Below are 17,603 nucleotides of genomic sequence, written 5' to 3'. Positions count from 1 at the left end.
TAACTGGTGGGGCCATGCAGCTCTCCTTCAGTCACATTACCCTGGACTATTACCCCTCCCACAGAGCAGGTACACACCACCACAGCCTCTACACAACCACCCTACAACATTACTACCCCTCCCACAGAGCAGGTAGACACCACCACAACCTCTACACAACCACCCTACAACATTAATACCCCTCCCACAGAGCAGGTAGAAACCACCACAACCTCTACACAACCACCCTACAACATTACTACCCCTCCCACAGAGCAGGTACACACCACTACAACCTCTACACAACCACCCTACAACATTACTACCCCTCCCACAGAGCAGGTAGACACCACCACAACCTCTACACAACCACCCTACAACATTACTATCCCTCCCACAGAGCAGGTAGACACCACCACAACCTCTACACAACCACCCTACAACATTACTACCCCTCCCACAGAGCAGGTAGACACCACCACAACCTCTCTCCAACATTACTACCCCTCCCACAGAGGAGATGAACACCACCACAACTTCTACCCAACCTCCCTCCATCTGCCACACAGCTGATGGGAGTAATATTAATCTTTCTGATCTCTCAACAGCACAAAATGTGTCTTTCTCTGTCTGTATACCATCTCTATTAGTGACAAGAGTAGGTACTTAGATGACAGTTTCTCCCTCATCTTTTGCTTTCTGTCCTCTCCTCATTCATCTCTCTGTCTCCAGGTGAGAGTTGTCTCCACTGGATGCAGTACAGTGAGGCCACTAAGGCCAGGGAGGGCTGGGCCAGGAGTCTGCTGGAGGAGTTCAAGTCTAACGTGGAGATGTTGAAGACCGCCAAGAGAGACCGGGAGGGCCCGGCCAACTCTCACACCTCACCACAGCACGGTAAACAAAAGAGCAGCACAGGCACGCACACACACAGAGTACGGTAAACACAGACACACAGACACACCTCCCCTCAATGTGATTGAAACATAGTAATCCAATGAAGGTGTGTGTTAGAGCACATGTCCTGATCCACTTTTTATTCAACAACTATAAGAATCTGTCCCAGCAGCCCATGAAGAGTGATGTTGGTTAGACAGTTGACATTCAGCTGAACTAGAATACACTTGATGTCATCTAGTGGGTCATTTTTAGAAGAGCCCCAAGAGTTGGAATTAAGTGAAGTGTTGGTTTCCCTAGCATCACACTGCCTAGTCACTCTGAGTTCTGTCCTCTCCAGTGTCCAGGTATCCCTCCAGTGTCTCCAGCGTTAGGGACAGTGTGTATGGTCCCGTAGGGCAGGACGAGACAGGAAGAGGAAGAATAGTGGTGGTTAGGGGGCCAGACGACCTACCCCCGGGGTGGGTACGGGCACGAACCATGGTACGGGCGAGGGGTCGGGCACAGTGCTGCTTCTCATGCCTAGAGCCAGGTACCCCCATAACCGATGGTGTGCGCACGCGGTGTGCGGTGATACACACCTTTTGAGATGATGTCAGAGTGTGGCAGGTGGTCTGATTGGCTCTGTTTTTCTCTCTCCAAACTTTCTCCTTATTCTCCCTACCATCCTTTCTCTCCCTCCCCCCTCCTTTCTAGGTAAGATCAGTACTAGTTCTACCAGTATCCTCAGTTCTCCCCAAACCCCCAGGGCGCAGCTCCTGTCCAGCTCCATTGTCCTCAGGATAGCTGACTTCAGCATCTACCAGGTCAGCACACGCACACAGTTGACGTGCTTATCCTCCCACTTCTCATACTGACCTCATCCCATGTGTGTGTATCAGGTGTCCACAGCAGACCAGCGTCGCTCCAGCCCTAAGGCCATGATCTCCTGTAATAAGAAGTCCCTGTACCTCCCTCCTGAGATGCCTGCCATCCACGTCGAGTTCACCGAATACTACTTCCCTGACGGAAAGGACTACCCCAGTAAGATTGGTTCCTACTCTCATTCAGTTCCTAGTTTTTGGTTCCTAGACCCTCATCATACAGGGTATACGGGTTTTGCTCCAGCCTAGCGCTAACTCATCTGATTGAACTGTTTGAAGTCTTGACTTGATGTTTATGTGAATCGGGTGTGTTAGTGCTGAGAGAAAGGTGAATGCATTAGTGCGTCACCTCTCTTCTCTTCCCCCTCCACTCATTTCTAGTTTCCAACCTCTATTCTCTTCCCCGCCTCCTGCAGTCCCTTGCATTGATTATTATATCATCTTCTCTTCCCCGCCTCCTGCAGTCCCTTGCATTGATTATTATATCATCTTCTCTTCCCCGCCTCCTGCAGTCCCTTGGCGCCCTGTGTTTATTATATCATCTTCTCTTCCCCACCTCCTGCAGTCCCTTGCATTGATTATTATATCATCTTCTCTTCCCCACCTCCTGCAGTCCCTTGCATTGATTATTATATCATCTTCTCTTCCCCGCCTCCTGCAGTCCCTTGGCGCCCTGTGTTTATTATATCATCTTCTCTTCCCCGCCTCCTGCAGTCCCTTGGCGCCCTGTGTTTATTATATCATCTTCTCTTCCCCGCCTCCTGCAGTCCCTTGGCGCCCTGTGTTTATTAGATCATCTTCTCTTCCCCGCCTCCTGCAGTCCCTTGGCGCCCTGTGTTTATTATATCATCTTCTCTTCTCCGCCTCCTGCAGTCTCTTGGCGCCCTGTGTTTATTATATCATCTTCTCTTCCCCGCCTCCTGCAGTCCCTTGGCGCCCTGTGTTTATTATATCATCTTCTCTTCCCCGCCTCCTGCAGTCCCTTGGCGCCCTGTGTTTATTATATCATCTTCTCTTCCCCGCCTCCTGCAGTCTCTTGGCGCCCTGTGTTTATTATATCATCTTCTCTTCCCCGCCTCCTGCAGTCCCTTGGCGCCCTGTGTTTATTATATCATCTTCTCTTCCCTGCCTCCTGCAGTCCCTTGCATTGATTATTATATCATCTTCTCTTCCCCACCTCCTGCAGTCCCTTGCATTGATTATTATATCATCTTCTCTTCCCCGCCTCCTGCAGTCCCTTGCATTGATTATTATATCATCTTCTCTTCCCCGCCTCCTGCAGTCCCTTGCATTGATTATTATATCATCTTCTCTTCCCCGCCTCCTGCAGTCCCTTGCATTGATTATTATATCATCTTCTCTTCCCTGCCTCCTGCAGTCCCTTGCATTGATTATTATATCATCTTCTCTTCCCTGCCTCCTGCAGTCCCTTGCATTGATTATTATATCATCTTCTCTTCCCCGCCTCCTGCAGTCCCTTGCATTGATTATTATATCATCTTCTCTTCCCTGCCTCCTGCAGTCCCTTGCATTGATTATTATATCATCTTCTCTTCCCTGCCTCCTGCAGTCCCTTGCATTGATTATTATATCATCTTCTCTTCCCCGCCTCCTGCAGTCCCTTGCATTGATTATTATATCATCTTCTCTTCCCCGCCTCCTGCAGTCCCTTGCATTGATTATTATATCATCTTCTCTTCCCCGCCTCCTGCAGTCCCTTGCATTGATTATTATATCATCTTCTCTTCCCCGCCTCCTGCAGTCCCTTGCATTGATTATTATATCATCTTCTCTTCCCGCCTCCTGCAGTCCCTTGCATTGATTATTATATCATCTTCTCTTCCCCGCCTCCTGCAGTCCCTTGCATTGATTATTATATCATCTTCTCTTCCCCACCTCCTGCAGTCCCTTGCATTGATTATTATATCATCTTCTCTTCCCCGCCTCCTGCAGTCCCTTGCATTGATTATTATATCATCTTCTCTTCCCCACCTCCTGCAGTCCCTTGCATTGATTATTATATCATCTTCTCTTCCCTGCCTCCTGCAGTCCCTTGCATTGATTATTATATCATCTTCTCTTCCCCGCCTCCTGCAGTCCCTTGCATTGATTATTATATCATCTTCTCTTCCCCGCCTCCTGCAGTCCCTTGCATTGATTATTATATCATCTTCTCTTCCCCGCCTCCTGCAGTCCCTTGCATTGATTATTATATCATCTTCTCTTCCCCGCCTCCTGCAGTCCCTTGCATTGATTATTATATCATCTTCTCTTCCCTGCCTCCTGCAGTCCCTTGCATTGATTATTATATCATCTTCTCTTCCCCGCCTCCTGCAGTCCCTTGCATTGATTATTATATCATCTTCTCTTCCCCACCTCCTGTAGTCCCCTGCCCCAACCTGTATGTGCAGCTGAATGCGCTGCAGCTGGTGCTGGACCCCAGGAGCTTGGTGTGGTGCAACCTGTTTACGCTGGACCTGAGGCAGAGCCTGGAACAGTTCATGGAGCTCTACAAGCTCAACGACGAGGAACAGAAGCCTGACGAGCACATCGACATCAGGGTGGACGGACTAATGCTGAAGGTAGAGGGCAGAAAGGATACACAACCACAGGCTCTGTCATGATGTTATGTCGCTGTTCAAATCACACCCACACTCATATTGACTCCTTGGACACTTTGATTCAGTCAGTTGAGAAATGCAAACGCTACCATAGCTGTGAAAAAAGCCCTTAAAGGTCAACACACTCCATTTCTGTTAGTGTAGTCTTTACATTTCAACAGATTGGAAATTACACTCATTAGTCATCTTGTACACATTAATGACCTCTATGTATATTTTCGAATATTGTGTTTCTCTTCCTCTCCCCCACCACAGTTGGTAGTGCCCACGGACAGGGACCCCTCCTATCCCCAGGACCTCCCCCGCTCCGTCTCCGTCCAATGCTCGGAGATGGTGGCCACCAACACCCGCCACCCCCCCAACTGCTCCCGCTCCCACCTGGAGGCCCTCCTCCTCTCCTTTCAAGAACAACAGTTCTTCTCCACCTCCTTTTCCTCCTTCCCTCGCTCCTCCACCTCCTTCCCGGTGATCCACCCCGTTTTCCAGCGCCATGCGCATGAGCAGGACACTGTGTTGCACAATGTGTATAAAGGGTTGGTGTCGCCCTCGTTGGGCGTGGATGCCCTCAAAATGCCAGCTGCCACAGACTTGTGGGCGGTTCATTTTGCCCAGTTCTGGGTGGACTACGAGGGGAAGGGGCGGCCCCAGCCCTTCGTTGACTCCTTCCCCCTCACTCTGTGGGCGTGCCAGCCGGTCAGACATGCCCAGCACCAGGAGCGGCTAATGGGCGGGGCTACGAGAGGGCAGAGAACGCCCCTTTCTGCAGCTGCAGGCCTGGCCAGGAGCGAGCCTGTGGATACCGTTGGACATCTGCAGAGGAAGAGGCTTTTGAAGGAGTACTATAGTACTGTTACGGACGCCACGGCAACAGAGGCCTCCCTGCCGCCTAGCAACGGGTTTCACAAGCCACTGTCCCTGGACAACATCCCCCCACCTTCCTCGTCTTCCTCTTCCAGTAAGGAGGCAGACATGCACATGTTAGTGCACGTACAAAAGCATTTGAGTGCTCAGGTGAGTGATGATTCATATTTTGGTGTGTGTGTGTACACTAAGTGTACAAAACATTAGGAACATTTTATTTTCCTGGTCAGTCTGATCCCTTATTGATGCCACGTGTGTGTGCCATTCAGAGGGTGAATGAGCAAGACAAAATATTTAAGTGCCTTTGGACGGGTTATGGTAGTAGGTGCCAGTTGCACTGGTTTTGAGTGTCAAGAACTGCAACGCTGCTAGGTTTTTCACACTTAACAGTTTCCCATGTGTGTCACGAATGGTCCACCATCCAAAGGACATCCAGCCAACTTGACACAACTGCAGGAAGCATTGGAGTCAACATGGGCCAGGAACGCTTTCCACACCCTGTAGGGTCCATGCATCGATGAATTGAGGCTGTTCTGAGGGCAAAAGGGTGGTGGCGCAACTCAATATTAGGGAAGTGTTCCTAATGTTTTATACACTTTGTATTAATGTATGAAGTGTGCATATAATGTGAACCAACATGTGTTACACTGTGTTTATTTGAGAATGCTGAAGTGTGTGTAGTTATGAGCATAATGTGTGTCCAGGTGAGCCACAGGCAGTACATGTTCCTGATGCGGCTGCAGCGCAGCATCAAAGCCTTGCAGCACACCCTGCAACAGGACCTGGAGGGGATGGGCTCCAAACGAGACCAGGCAAAGACCACATCGGACCCCCCTCCAGACCACCAGCCCTTCAGTGCCTGTGTGGGGATCCTGCTCAAAAGTGCAGAGGTAGCCCTCCTCTTGAAGCCGGTACCCCAGCCCGAGGGTCCTGGTTCCCCCCTAGGGTCGGAGTTGTCCCCCTCGGAGAGTAGATGCACCTTGGAGACTGGGAGTGACGGAGGGGAGGGGGGGGATAGAGGAACCCACGTGGAGGGGGCTGGGGCGAAGGGAAGCTGTACAGTGGACCAGCTTATGTGCGGGGGAGGGGTAGTGGGTGGGATAACACAAGGCCCCGACCCTCTCATCCCTGCCTCTGCCCCCAACCTGAAGGCTTCTCTTGACGAGAGGACAGGGAGATCAAGTTCAGAGGAGTTGGGAGAGGCTTCCCTGGAGGCCTGGACTGGGGGAGAGGAGCCGGGGACCGGAGTTGATTGTAAAGCCCAGCAGGGTGAGTCCTCCGGGGCAGACCCCACTCTCTCAGACCCCCTCTCCACCAAAGACTGGAACGAGAAGAACCCTGCGGCCAGATTGCCTGAGTCTATGTCCAGGTAATTCCCTTCTGTCATTATCATAATACAGTCTGGTTATTTAGACTGTCATTACCTTAACAGTCCTTTTCCAGCTATTTAGACCTGTAGCCACTGTCAATGACCAGGTATTCAGTTCAGTGTTTCCACTGCAGACATTTAGCTGTGGCGCCACGGCAAAAAAAAATATGGGACATTAAAAAAAAGTATACCAAGGTGCAATTTGAAGATGCTGGAACAGTCCACATTTACTTTTCCTCAGCAGACAAAATCAGACAAGCCCACAGTATAATAGTTTATCTATTTACATAATCGGCTTGTTATCTTGTTATGCAAGATAAATATTCCTCTCGAGGCGCGTTCAAATTACGAGTGTCATAGGGAGGGAATTCCCAGAATCTAAAATCGGCTGCTCACTTCTACCAGCCGCACCGGTTTACTCTTTATATGGCCTGCGTATGGAGGAACGCTGAATGAATGGAATTAATAACTTCGAATTAACTGAATGATCGAAAATAGGCCTACCTGCTTGCACTTCGAGATTTCACTCTCGCAGCATGTTTCCACGGTGATGTAGCCTATTCCTTTACCACAACCTTTTTCCCCCTCCGGTTAGGCCTACGTTAGCCATTTTCACGTAACCTAGGCTTCCCAGGAAAAATACGCTTTGTAATGTGTTGTATCACAACCGGCCGTGATTGGGAGTCCCATAGGGCGGCGCACAATTGGCCCAGAGTCGTCCGAGGTAGGCCGTCATTGTAAATAAGAATTTGTTCTTAATTAACTGACTTGCCTAGTTAAATAAATACATAAAAGTGATCTGGTGGGGAGAGGGAACATAAGCGCTGCACGTGGACAAATGAGAACATTTTAATGCTTGGCTGGTAGACTTATGTCTGTCTCGCCGCTCACAGAGGGAATTCACAACACAACAAGCGCCTGGGTTTTGAAAGTCTAACTTGATTTTAAAATGTTTCCCGACCTGCAATGTAATTGTTCTGAACCACGAACCGACCCACGGTTTTAAAAGTTTTGTTTATTCCACCCGCCAGCTGATTGACTATATTTATTTTTGTCTCACCCATGCCTATCTGACCCGATGCAGGACTCTGCCAATGATTAGCCCAACAGGGTAAATGCAGATTGGCTACCCCATGCGTCAGCCCTTTTATTTATAGCCACTATGCTGCATCAGTTGGGATACAGGTGATAATGCTTATTGCTAATAGCATACCTGATCATATGAACCATGCATAGGCTATAAGCAAGGTCCACTATGTTACAATTTAAACAACTCATTTTACCAATGTTATTTGGCTCATTTCTTGAGGTAGATATTATATTTTGGTTGGTGTCAACATAATTTGATAGAATGTCCTTCTGCATAAAAATCCTCTGGGGGGGACCCCCAAAACAGTGGGAGAGGGAAACCCCCTGACCTTTCCCTGTTACTGCTACCCATTTCTCCAGAGGAACACTGATTCCGTTACTTCCATAACATATTGTTCAGCTATTCAGACGGTCAGTCTGTAAAACATTCAGTGATGATTCACTCCAAATCAAAGCAACCAATAAGAACATCTTTACTGTGACTTGGTGCATGTCCCGGTCGCCAGATCAGCAGTGGGAAATGCAGGCCAATCGACAGGCCAATAACACTCATTCAGAGGACTTATGACAAGCTTTAAATAAACAGTCACTCCTATTACTGCAATACTCAGTCACAACAATACTTCCTCCAGAAGTCATTACAGTTACTCACTTATTCATTCCCAGCTTAGTAAAGCATCATTTAATGTTACTTTACTGTTACTTGGTCAGTCCCATCACGTCAGTCTGTAGTACTACATGATGTCTGTGTAAATACAGTGACCTCGCTGTACCTGCCCTATACGTCACAATATCAATGTTGTCACCCATAAGAGGTGTTTGTTCATTTGTGTGTGTTTTCTGCCTTGTCCACTGTGCTCCCATACAAGGTGTGCGTCAGTCTTTTTGTGTGTGTGTTTTTTCTCTCACTGCTATTCTGTAGCTCAGTGACCCATGCGGGGTGTGTGTGTGTGTGTGTTCTTTCTCTACAAAGGAAAGGCAGTCTGTCAGTGGTTTCTGACCGGCTCAGCTCCTCAAACACCCGGTCCACCTCCCTATATTCTATTTCCAACATGTAAGACACGCTATGGGTCTGTCTGTCTGTGTGTGTGTGTCCGCATTCCTTTAAATATCTGTTACACATTGTATCTGTATGTGTGCATGTAGAATTGTCTGTGGCTGGGTGTATATCTGTGGGTCTGTATACATTTACACGCTGCAAGTTGGTGTGTGTACCCGGTGAATAGTGTGTGTAGCCTTTATCTGGTGACTAGTAGCAGATAGTCTTGGCTAGGTCAACGGTCTAGACCTGAGCCCAGTTTCCCAAAAGCATCTTAAGGCTAAGTTCATTGTTAGGACCAGCTCAATGGTTCTGATGATGAACTCAGCCTTAAAATGCTTTTGGGAAACCGGGCGCAGGGCTATTCAAATCCAAGCTTTGAGGTCCACAGTACTCCTGTTTTTCTTTCCCCTCTCTCTTCTCTCACACTCACTCTTGTTTGTTTGTGTGTTCCAGTGGGCGTCTGATGAGGGAGCGTTCCCAGTCCAGTTTCTCAGTGTCCTATAAGAACATGAAGAAGACTCCGTCTCTGCAGTCCTTGGACAACCTCTCCATAGACAGCTACCTGATGGAGGATGGAGACACAGACACATACAGCCTGCTGGAGAGGGGTAGGAAACACACACACACACACACACACACACACACACACACACACACACACACACACACACACACACACACACACACACACACACACACACACACACACACACACACACACACACACACGGCCCTGAGTCCTAGACTTCCAGACGGGCTGACCCCAGGTGGTGAAGGAAGGCAACATCACGTCCACCACTCTGACCCTCAACACGGGGGCCCCTCTGGTGCTCGGCCGCATCCTAAACTCCCTGTTCACCCATGACTGCGTTGTCACACGCGTCTGCATCTCATTCATCAGGTTTGCTGACGACACAACAGTGGTAGGCCTGATTTTACTAACAACAATGAGGCAGCCTACAAGGAGGAGTTGAGAGCCCTGGTGGAGTGGTGCCAGGAAAAGAACCTCTCCCTCAACGTCAACAAAACGAAGGAGCTGATCGTGGACTTCAGGAGGCCGCAGCGAGAGAACGCCCCCATCCACATCGACAGGCAGTGGATAGTCAACAGCTTCTAGTTCCTCACTGAGAATGTGAAATGGTTCCTTCACACCGACAGTGTGGTGAAGATGGCACAACAAAGCCTCTTCAAACTCAGAATGCTGAAGAAATTAATCTTGGCCCCTAATATGCTGATCAAACCAGCCGCGTTGCAAAATAAATGTTCATATTTACATGTTCAATCATTTCATCCACTGCTCGCGCACGTCAACAAGGCGTCTGCCTACCAGGAATATAACGTGGCTCTATTTTAGAAGCTTGACTCGCTGCAAGTCCAGCCTCTCCTATCTACTCATTGGTTTTTAGGAGCATATACCGACGTGGGTGATTGAAAGATGAACTGAGGTCCACACTCCAGGCCAGTTGATGGCGTTCATGCACCTTAAAGATGGTTGCCAACCGCAATATAAAATCCACAGAAGAAGAAAGATGGAACAGGGAGAGACTAATCAAAGAGAAAAAGGGGAAACTAAGTTGGCTGTGGATTCATTGTTGGAGTAGAGAACACATGATTTTGTATGACTCAAAATAGGTCAAAATTCTACAAAGAGCCAGCTCAAAAAAGGACCATATGCATTTCAGATAAAATAACAAGCAAAAGTTTCTCCTAGGACAAATTAACTAGCAACAGCAAGCTAGCTAAATGTCCATGAATGTTTAATTTACGTTTCGACCTCTCCCCAAATTAATATAGTTGGTTCACAGTAGGTTTTGGTATTTTAACCTGTGTTATGAACGTGGCTGGTGGAGACCAAATCAACACGCGCGCACACAGACTATGAGCAAGTTTGGTTAGCTAGTAAGACCCTCACAAACTTCTACAGATGCACCATTGAGAGCATCATTACCTCATGGTACGGCAATTGCACCGCTCGCAACCTCCAGGCTCACCAGAGGGTGGTGCGGTCAGCCCCACGCATCATCGGGGGCATCTACAGCACCCGGTGTTTCAAAGTCCAAGAAGATCATCATTCTCCCCGCTACCATCTAGAAGATGGAGACAATTTAGGTGCATCAACACTGGGACAGAGAGACTGATAAACAGCTTCTATATCCAGGCCATCAGACTATTAAATAGTCATCACCAGCCGGCCTCCGTCCAGTACCCTGGCCTGAACATTAGACACTGTCACTAGCCAGCTAACAGCCAGTACTCTACCCTGCTGCCCTATTTACATAATACTGTTTACATACTCATTTACCCACTTCATATGTATATACTGTATTGTAGTCATGGATAATCCTATATACGTATCTACTGCTGTACACACCTTTTCTATGAATATACTGTCCATACTGTTTATACACACCATTCACATACATATGTTTATATTCCAGACTCCGGTCCAGAAGAAACTTCCTGCCATTCTCTCCATTTTGCTGTGGGGTTGTGTGTACTGTATTCTCAACATAGCTCATTGATTGCGTACTTGTTTTACTGCATTGTTCAGAGCTACAGTTGAAGTCGGAAGTTCTTGTTCTTTCTATTCCATAGTTTGTCCAGGATATGGCAGTTGTGAGCTGATGTGCTCTATACCAGAATAAAGATGTCCTCTCACTGTCAATTGTGTTTATTTTCAGCAAATTTAACGTGTGTAAATATTTGTATGAACATAAGATTCAACACCAGACATAGACTGAACAAGTTCCACAGATATGTGACGAACAGAAATTGAATAATGTGTCTGTGACTAAAGGGGGGGGTCAAAATCAAAAGTAAGTCAGTATCTGGTGTGGCCACCAGCTGCATTAAGTACTGCAGTGCATCTCCTCTTCATGGACTGTGCCAGATTTGCCAGTTCTTGCTGTGAGATGTTACCCCACTCTTCCACAAGGCACCTGCAAGTTCCTGGACATTTCTGGGGGGAATGGCCCTAGCCCTCACTCTCCAATCCAACAGGTTCCAGACATGCTCAATGGGTTTGAGATCAGGGCTCTACGCTGGCCATGGTAGAACACTGACATTCCTGTCTTGTAGGAAATCACGCACAGAACGAGCAGTATGGCTGGAGGCATTGTCATGTTGGAGGGTCATGTCAGAATGAGCCTGCAGGAAGGGGTACCACATGAGGGAGGAGGATGTCTTCCCTGCAATGACAACAAGCTCAGTCAGTGACACACCGCCCCAGGCCATTATGGACCTTCCACCTCCAAATCAATCCCGCTCCAGAGTACAGGCCTCGGTGTAACGCTCATTCCTTCGACGATAAATGCAAATCCGACCATCACCCCTGGTGAGACAACTTTGAAGAGCACTTTTTAACAGTCCTGTCTGGTCCAGTGACGGTGGGTTTGTGCCCATAAGCGCCGTTGTTGCCGGTGATGTCTGGTGAGGACCTGCCTTACAATAGGCCTACAAGCCCTCAGTCCAGCCTCTCTCAGCCTATTGCGGACAGTCTGAGCATTGATGGAGGGATTGTGCGTTCCTAATGTAACTCGGGCAGTTGTTGTTGCCATCCTGTACCTGTCCTGCAGGTGTGATGTTCGGATGTACCAATCCTGTGCAGGTGTTACACGTGGTCTGCCACGATCAGCTGTTTGTCCTGTCTTCCTGTAGCGCTGTCTTAGGCGTCTCACAGTACGGACATTGCAATTTATTGCCCTGGCCACATCTGCGGCCCTCATGCCTCGCAGCATGCCTAAGGAATGTTCATGCAGATGAGCAGGGACCCTGGGCATCTTTCTTTTGGTGTTTTTCAGAGTCCGTAGAAAGGCCTCTTTAGTGTTCTAAGTTTTCATAACTTTGACCCTAATTGCCACAGGTGCATAATTGCCACAGGTGCATGTTCATTAATTGTTTCATTTGAACAAGCATGGGAAACAGTGATTAAACCCTTTACAGTGAAGATCTGTGAAGTTTTAAGAATTATCTTTGAAAGACAGGGTCCTGAAAAAGGGACATTTCTTTTTTTTTTTTTGCTGAGTTTAGGTTTTTGTCTGGTATTTATGTATTGGTAGCAGACCACCAATTGTAATTAATTCTGTGTCCACAGATGACGTGTCCATCTCAGGGTTTAAGGATGTGGTGAGGGAGCAGAGTGCCACAGAAATTGCCAAGGAGGCAGCAGCAGTAGCGGCCATGGGCACAGGGGAGCAGGACTGTGCTGGCTCACCAGATACTGTTAGTGCCACCTCCCAGAGCATCGACGAACCTACCAAAGACATGGTAATACACACATGCACAGGAAATGTATGCCCACATTCAGGCATGGACACATGAACAGACACCGTGCTGTACACACACATGCATACACGCACACTATACAATGCATTCGGAAAGTATTCAGACCCCTTGACTTTTTCCACATTTTGTTACGTTACAGCCTTGTTATAAAATCGATTAAATTGTTTTTCCCCCTCAATACCCCATAATTACAAACCTAAAACAGGTTTTAAGACATTTTTGCAAATATATAAAAAATAAATCACATTTACATAAGTATTTAGACCCATTACTCAGTCCCTTTTTGGCAGCGATTACAGCCTCAAGTCTTCTTGGGTATGACGCAACAAGCTTGACACACCTGTATTTGGTGAGTTTCTAACATTCTCTGCAGATCCTCTCAGGCTCTGTCAGGTTGAACAGGGAGTGTCACTGCACAGCTATTTTCAGATCTCTCCAGAGATGTTCGATCGGGTTCAAGTCCGGGCTCTGGTTGGGCCATTCAAGGACATTGAGACTTGTCTGAAAGCCACTCCTGTGTTTTCTTGGCTGTGTGCTTAAGGTCGTTGTCCTGTTGGAAGGTGAACCTTTGCCACAGTCTGAGAACCTGCTCCAGAGCACTCAGGACTTCATCAAGGATCTCTTTGCACTTTGCTCTGTTCATCTTTGCCTTGATCCTGACAAGTCTCCCAGTCCATGCTGCTGAAAAACATCCCCACAGCATGATGCTGCCACAAACATGCTTCACCGGAGGGATGGTGCCAGGTTTCCTCCAGATGTGACGCTTAGCGGTCAGGCCAAGGAGTTCAGTCTTGGTTTCATCAGACCAGAGAATCTTGTTTCTCATGGTCTGAGTCTTTAGGTGCCTTTTGGAAAACATCAACCGGGCTGTCATGTGCCTTTTACTGAGGAGTGGCTTCCGTCTGGCCACTCTACCAAAACGACCTGATTGGTGGAGTGCTGCAGAGATGGTTGTCCTTCTGGAAGGTTATCCCATCTCCACAGAGGAACTATGGGTTCTTTGTCACCCCCCTGACCAAGTCCCTTCTCCCCCGATTGCTCAGTTTGGCCATGCGGCCATTTCTAGGAAGAGTCTTGGTTGTTCCAAACTTCTTCTATTTAAGAATGATGGCGACCACTGTGTTCTTGGGGACCTTCAATGCTGTAGAACTGTTTTGGTACCCTTCCCCAGATCTGTGCCTCAACACAATCCTGTCTCAGAGCTCTACGGACAATCCTTTCGACCTCATGGCTTGGTTTTTGAACTGGCATGTCAACTGTGGGACCTTTTATATAGACAGGTGTGCGCCTTTCCAAATCATGTTCAATCAATTTAATTTACCACAGATGGACTCCAATCAAGTTGTAGAAACATCTCAAGGACGATCAATGGAAACAACAGGATGCACCTGAGCTCAGTTTCGAGTCTCATAGCAAAGGGTCTGAATACTGTATGTAAATAAAGTATTTCTGTTTTTTATGTTTAATACATTTGCAAACAAATTTAAAAATGTTTTTTTCTTTCATGAGGTATTGTGTGTAGATTGTAGATTGAAAATGTTTTATTTAATCCATTTTAGAACTGTAACGTAACTAAATGTGGAAAAAGTAAAGGGGTCTGAATACTTTCCGAAAGCATTGTACATGCATATGCATATATATACAGTGCCTTGTGAAAGTATTCGGCCCCCTTGAACTTTGCGACCTTTTGCCACATTTCAGGCTTCAAACATAAAGATATAAAACTGTATTTTTTTGTGAAGAATCAACAACAAGTGGGACACAATCATGAAGTGGAACGACATTTATTGGATATTTCAACCTTTTTTAACAAATCAAAAACTGAAAAATTGGGCGTGCAAAATTATTCAGCCCCCTTAAGTTAATACTTTGTAGCACCACCTTTTGCTGCGATTACAGCTGTAAGTCGCTTGGGGTATGTCTCTATCAGTTTTGCACATCGAGAGACTGACATTTTTTCCCATTCCTCCTTGCAAAACAGCTCGAGCTCAGTGAGGTTGGATGGAGAGCATTTGTGAACAGCAGTTTTCAGTTCTTTCCACAGATTCTCGATTGGATTCAGGTCTGGACTTTGACTTGGCCATTCTAACACCTGGATATGTTTCTTTTTGAACCATTCCATTGTAGATTTTGCTTTATGTTTTGGATCATTGTCTTGTTGGAAGACAAATCTCCGTCCCAGTCTCAGGTCTTTTGCAGACTCCATCAGGATTTCTTCCAGAATGGTCCTGTATTTGGCTCCATCCATCTTCCCATCAATTTTAACCATCTTCCCTGTCCCTGCTGAAGAAAAGCAGGCCCAAACCATGATGCTGCCACCACCATGTTTGACAGCGGGGATGGTGTGTTCAGGGTGTTGCTTTTACGCCAAACATAACGTTTTGCATTGTTGCCAAAAAGTTCAATTTTGGTTTCATCTGACCAGAGCACCTTCTTCCACATGTTTGGTGTGTCTCCCAGGTGGCTTGTGGCAAACTTTAAACAACACTTTTTTATGGATATCTTTAAGAAATGGCTTTCTTCTTGCCACTCTTCCATAAAGGCCAGATTTGTGCAATATACGACTGATTGTTGTCCTATGGACAGAGTGTCCCACCTCAGCTGTAGATCTCTGCAGTTCATCCAGAGTGATCATGGGCCTCTTGGCTGCATCTCTGATCAGTCTTCTCCTTGTATGACCTGAAAGTTTAGAGGGACGGCCAGGTCTTGGTAGATTTGCAGTGGTCTGATACTCCTTCCATTTCAATATTATTGCTTGCACAGTGCTCATTGGGATGTTTAAAGCTTGGGAAATCTTTTTGTATCCAAATCCGGCTTTAAACTTCACAACAGTATCTCGGGCCTGCCTGGTGTGTTCCTTGTTCTTCATGATGCTCTCTGCTTTTAATGGACCTCTGAGACTATCACAGTGCAGGTGCATTTATACGGAGACTTGATTACACACAGGTGGATTGTATTTATCATCATTAGTCATTTAGGTCAACATTGGATCATTCAGAGATCCTCACTGAACTTCTGGAGAGAGTTTGCTGCACTGAAAGTAAAGGGGCTGAATAATTTTGCACGCCCAATTTTTCAGTTTTTGATTTGTTAAAGTTTGAAATATCCAATAAATGTCGTTCCACTTCATGATTGTGTCCCACTTGTTGATTCTTCACAAAAAAATACAGTTTTATATCTTTGTTTGAGGCCTGAAATGTGGCAAAAGGTTGCAAAGTTCAAGGGGGCCGAATACTTTCGCAAGGCACTGTATATGAGTACACATGAGCATATTTCATTTCCTGAACTATCATTTTACCCCACTTTCTGAATTGATTGAATTAACTTAAATTTTTATTCATTTTAGCTGACTCTCTTATCCAACGTAATGCCTCTCTCCCTCCCAGGTGTCGGTGCTGGTGCTGAAGGTGCAGTGTGTGTGTGGGGGGATGGAAGTGCGAGGGGAGAGCACGGCTGTGTCTCTGGAGGTGGGCTGCGTCAGACCCACACAGCTGGGAAACGTCAGCCTCCGACAATACCTCAGCAACCGCAGCCTGGGTGAAGACACACACAGACGCATGCGTAGACACACAAATGTATATGCTCATACGCATGTATACATGCATGCATACATCTGGGCTAGTACACACACATTGCACTCACACACACTGCAGTTTGGCGATTCCCCAGTTTCTTGGAGTACTATCTATAGCTGGGTTATGTCCACACACTCCCACACACACTCCCAATTGACTTGGTTTACCCTTCCATAACTCTCGCCGGTATGGTACCCCCTGCCCCAGGCAGCGAAGGTATGTGTGTGTGGAACATAAGCATGGGTAGGCAAATGCAAGCTTGCGCACAAGTGCTACTACCTGATTGTGTGTCTCTGATTTCATCATTGGTATGAAATGACAGATAGTATTTTTGCTCCACCAAGCATGCTACACACGTTTGATTTACTATCCTTGTGGGGACAAAACAATTGATTCCCATTCAAAATCCTATTTTCCCTAACCACAAACCCCTAAACCTAACCCTAATTGTAGCCAGCCCTGAACCTAACCCCTAAGCCCATAAATAGTGTTTTTCCTTGTGGGGATTGGCAACATGTCCACACGATTTTCCTTGTTTTACTATCCTGGTGAGAACTTCTGGTTCCCACAAGGATAGTAAAAAACACACACAATGTGTGACTGCAATGTGTGTCTCAAGGGTATGTAACTGCAGTGTGTCTCTCAAGGGGTGTGTGTGTGTGTGTCTAACTGCTGCAGTGAGACGATGCATTAGCACTAATGGGGGTTTTGCTCCCATTACCAGCTACATTAAACCCAGTGTCTGTATGTGTTTTTGTGGCACCACAGGTTGTGTGCATGTGTCTCCAGCATGTCACCTCCAACGTGTGTGAATATTTAAGAGGGGTTGTTGAGGTCCATATTTAGCACCAGTACTATGAGGCAGTGCTCGCTCACTCAGCTCCACCTCCTCCCTCTTTCACAGAATAATCTCCATCTCTCTCCTTCACTACCCCTCTCTCTCGCTCTCCTTTCCTACCCTGCACTGTCTAGCTCTCCTTTATCACTTTCTCACCATTTCTTGTTTTTATCTCCTACCTTAGCTCA

General features: G+C 47.0%; 1 protein-coding gene across 8 annotated transcripts in view; it reads left to right on the top strand.

Annotated features, from left to right (window-relative positions):
• Positions 1-17,603, top strand: part of LOC124014303 (UHRF1-binding protein 1-like) — a 61,714-nt gene that overhangs the window by 37,356 nt on the left and 6,755 nt on the right. For 3 of the 8 annotated variants that reach the window (XM_046329134.1, XM_046329131.1, XM_046329132.1), the window contains exons 9-19: positions 1-69; positions 712-873; positions 1,570-1,679; positions 1,755-1,896; positions 4,122-4,318; positions 4,613-5,368; positions 5,923-6,587; positions 8,650-8,730; positions 9,172-9,326; positions 12,812-12,984; positions 16,389-16,539. The exon at positions 1-69 is cut by the window's left edge and continues 15 nt beyond it. In XM_046329134.1, coding sequence (XP_046185090.1) covers positions 1-69; positions 712-873; positions 1,570-1,679; positions 1,755-1,896; positions 4,122-4,318; positions 4,613-5,368; positions 5,923-6,587; positions 8,650-8,730; positions 9,172-9,326; positions 12,812-12,984; positions 16,389-16,539 — 2,661 coding nt within the window. Of the gene's footprint in view, positions 70-711; positions 874-1,569; positions 1,680-1,754; positions 1,897-4,121; positions 4,319-4,612; positions 5,369-5,645; positions 5,703-5,922; positions 6,588-8,649; positions 8,731-9,171; positions 9,327-11,156; positions 11,365-12,811; positions 12,985-16,388; positions 16,578-17,603 lie in introns of those variants that run through there. The other 5 variants (XR_006835001.1, XR_006835002.1, XM_046329133.1 and 2 more) reach the window with 5 other exon arrangements.

The sequence above is a fragment of the Oncorhynchus gorbuscha genome, linkage group LG25 (assembly GCF_021184085.1).
Source record: "Oncorhynchus gorbuscha isolate QuinsamMale2020 ecotype Even-year linkage group LG25, OgorEven_v1.0, whole genome shotgun sequence".
Taxonomy (NCBI): domain Eukaryota; kingdom Metazoa; phylum Chordata; class Actinopteri; order Salmoniformes; family Salmonidae; genus Oncorhynchus; species Oncorhynchus gorbuscha.
This window is presented reverse-complemented; position numbering and strand designations above follow the sequence as displayed.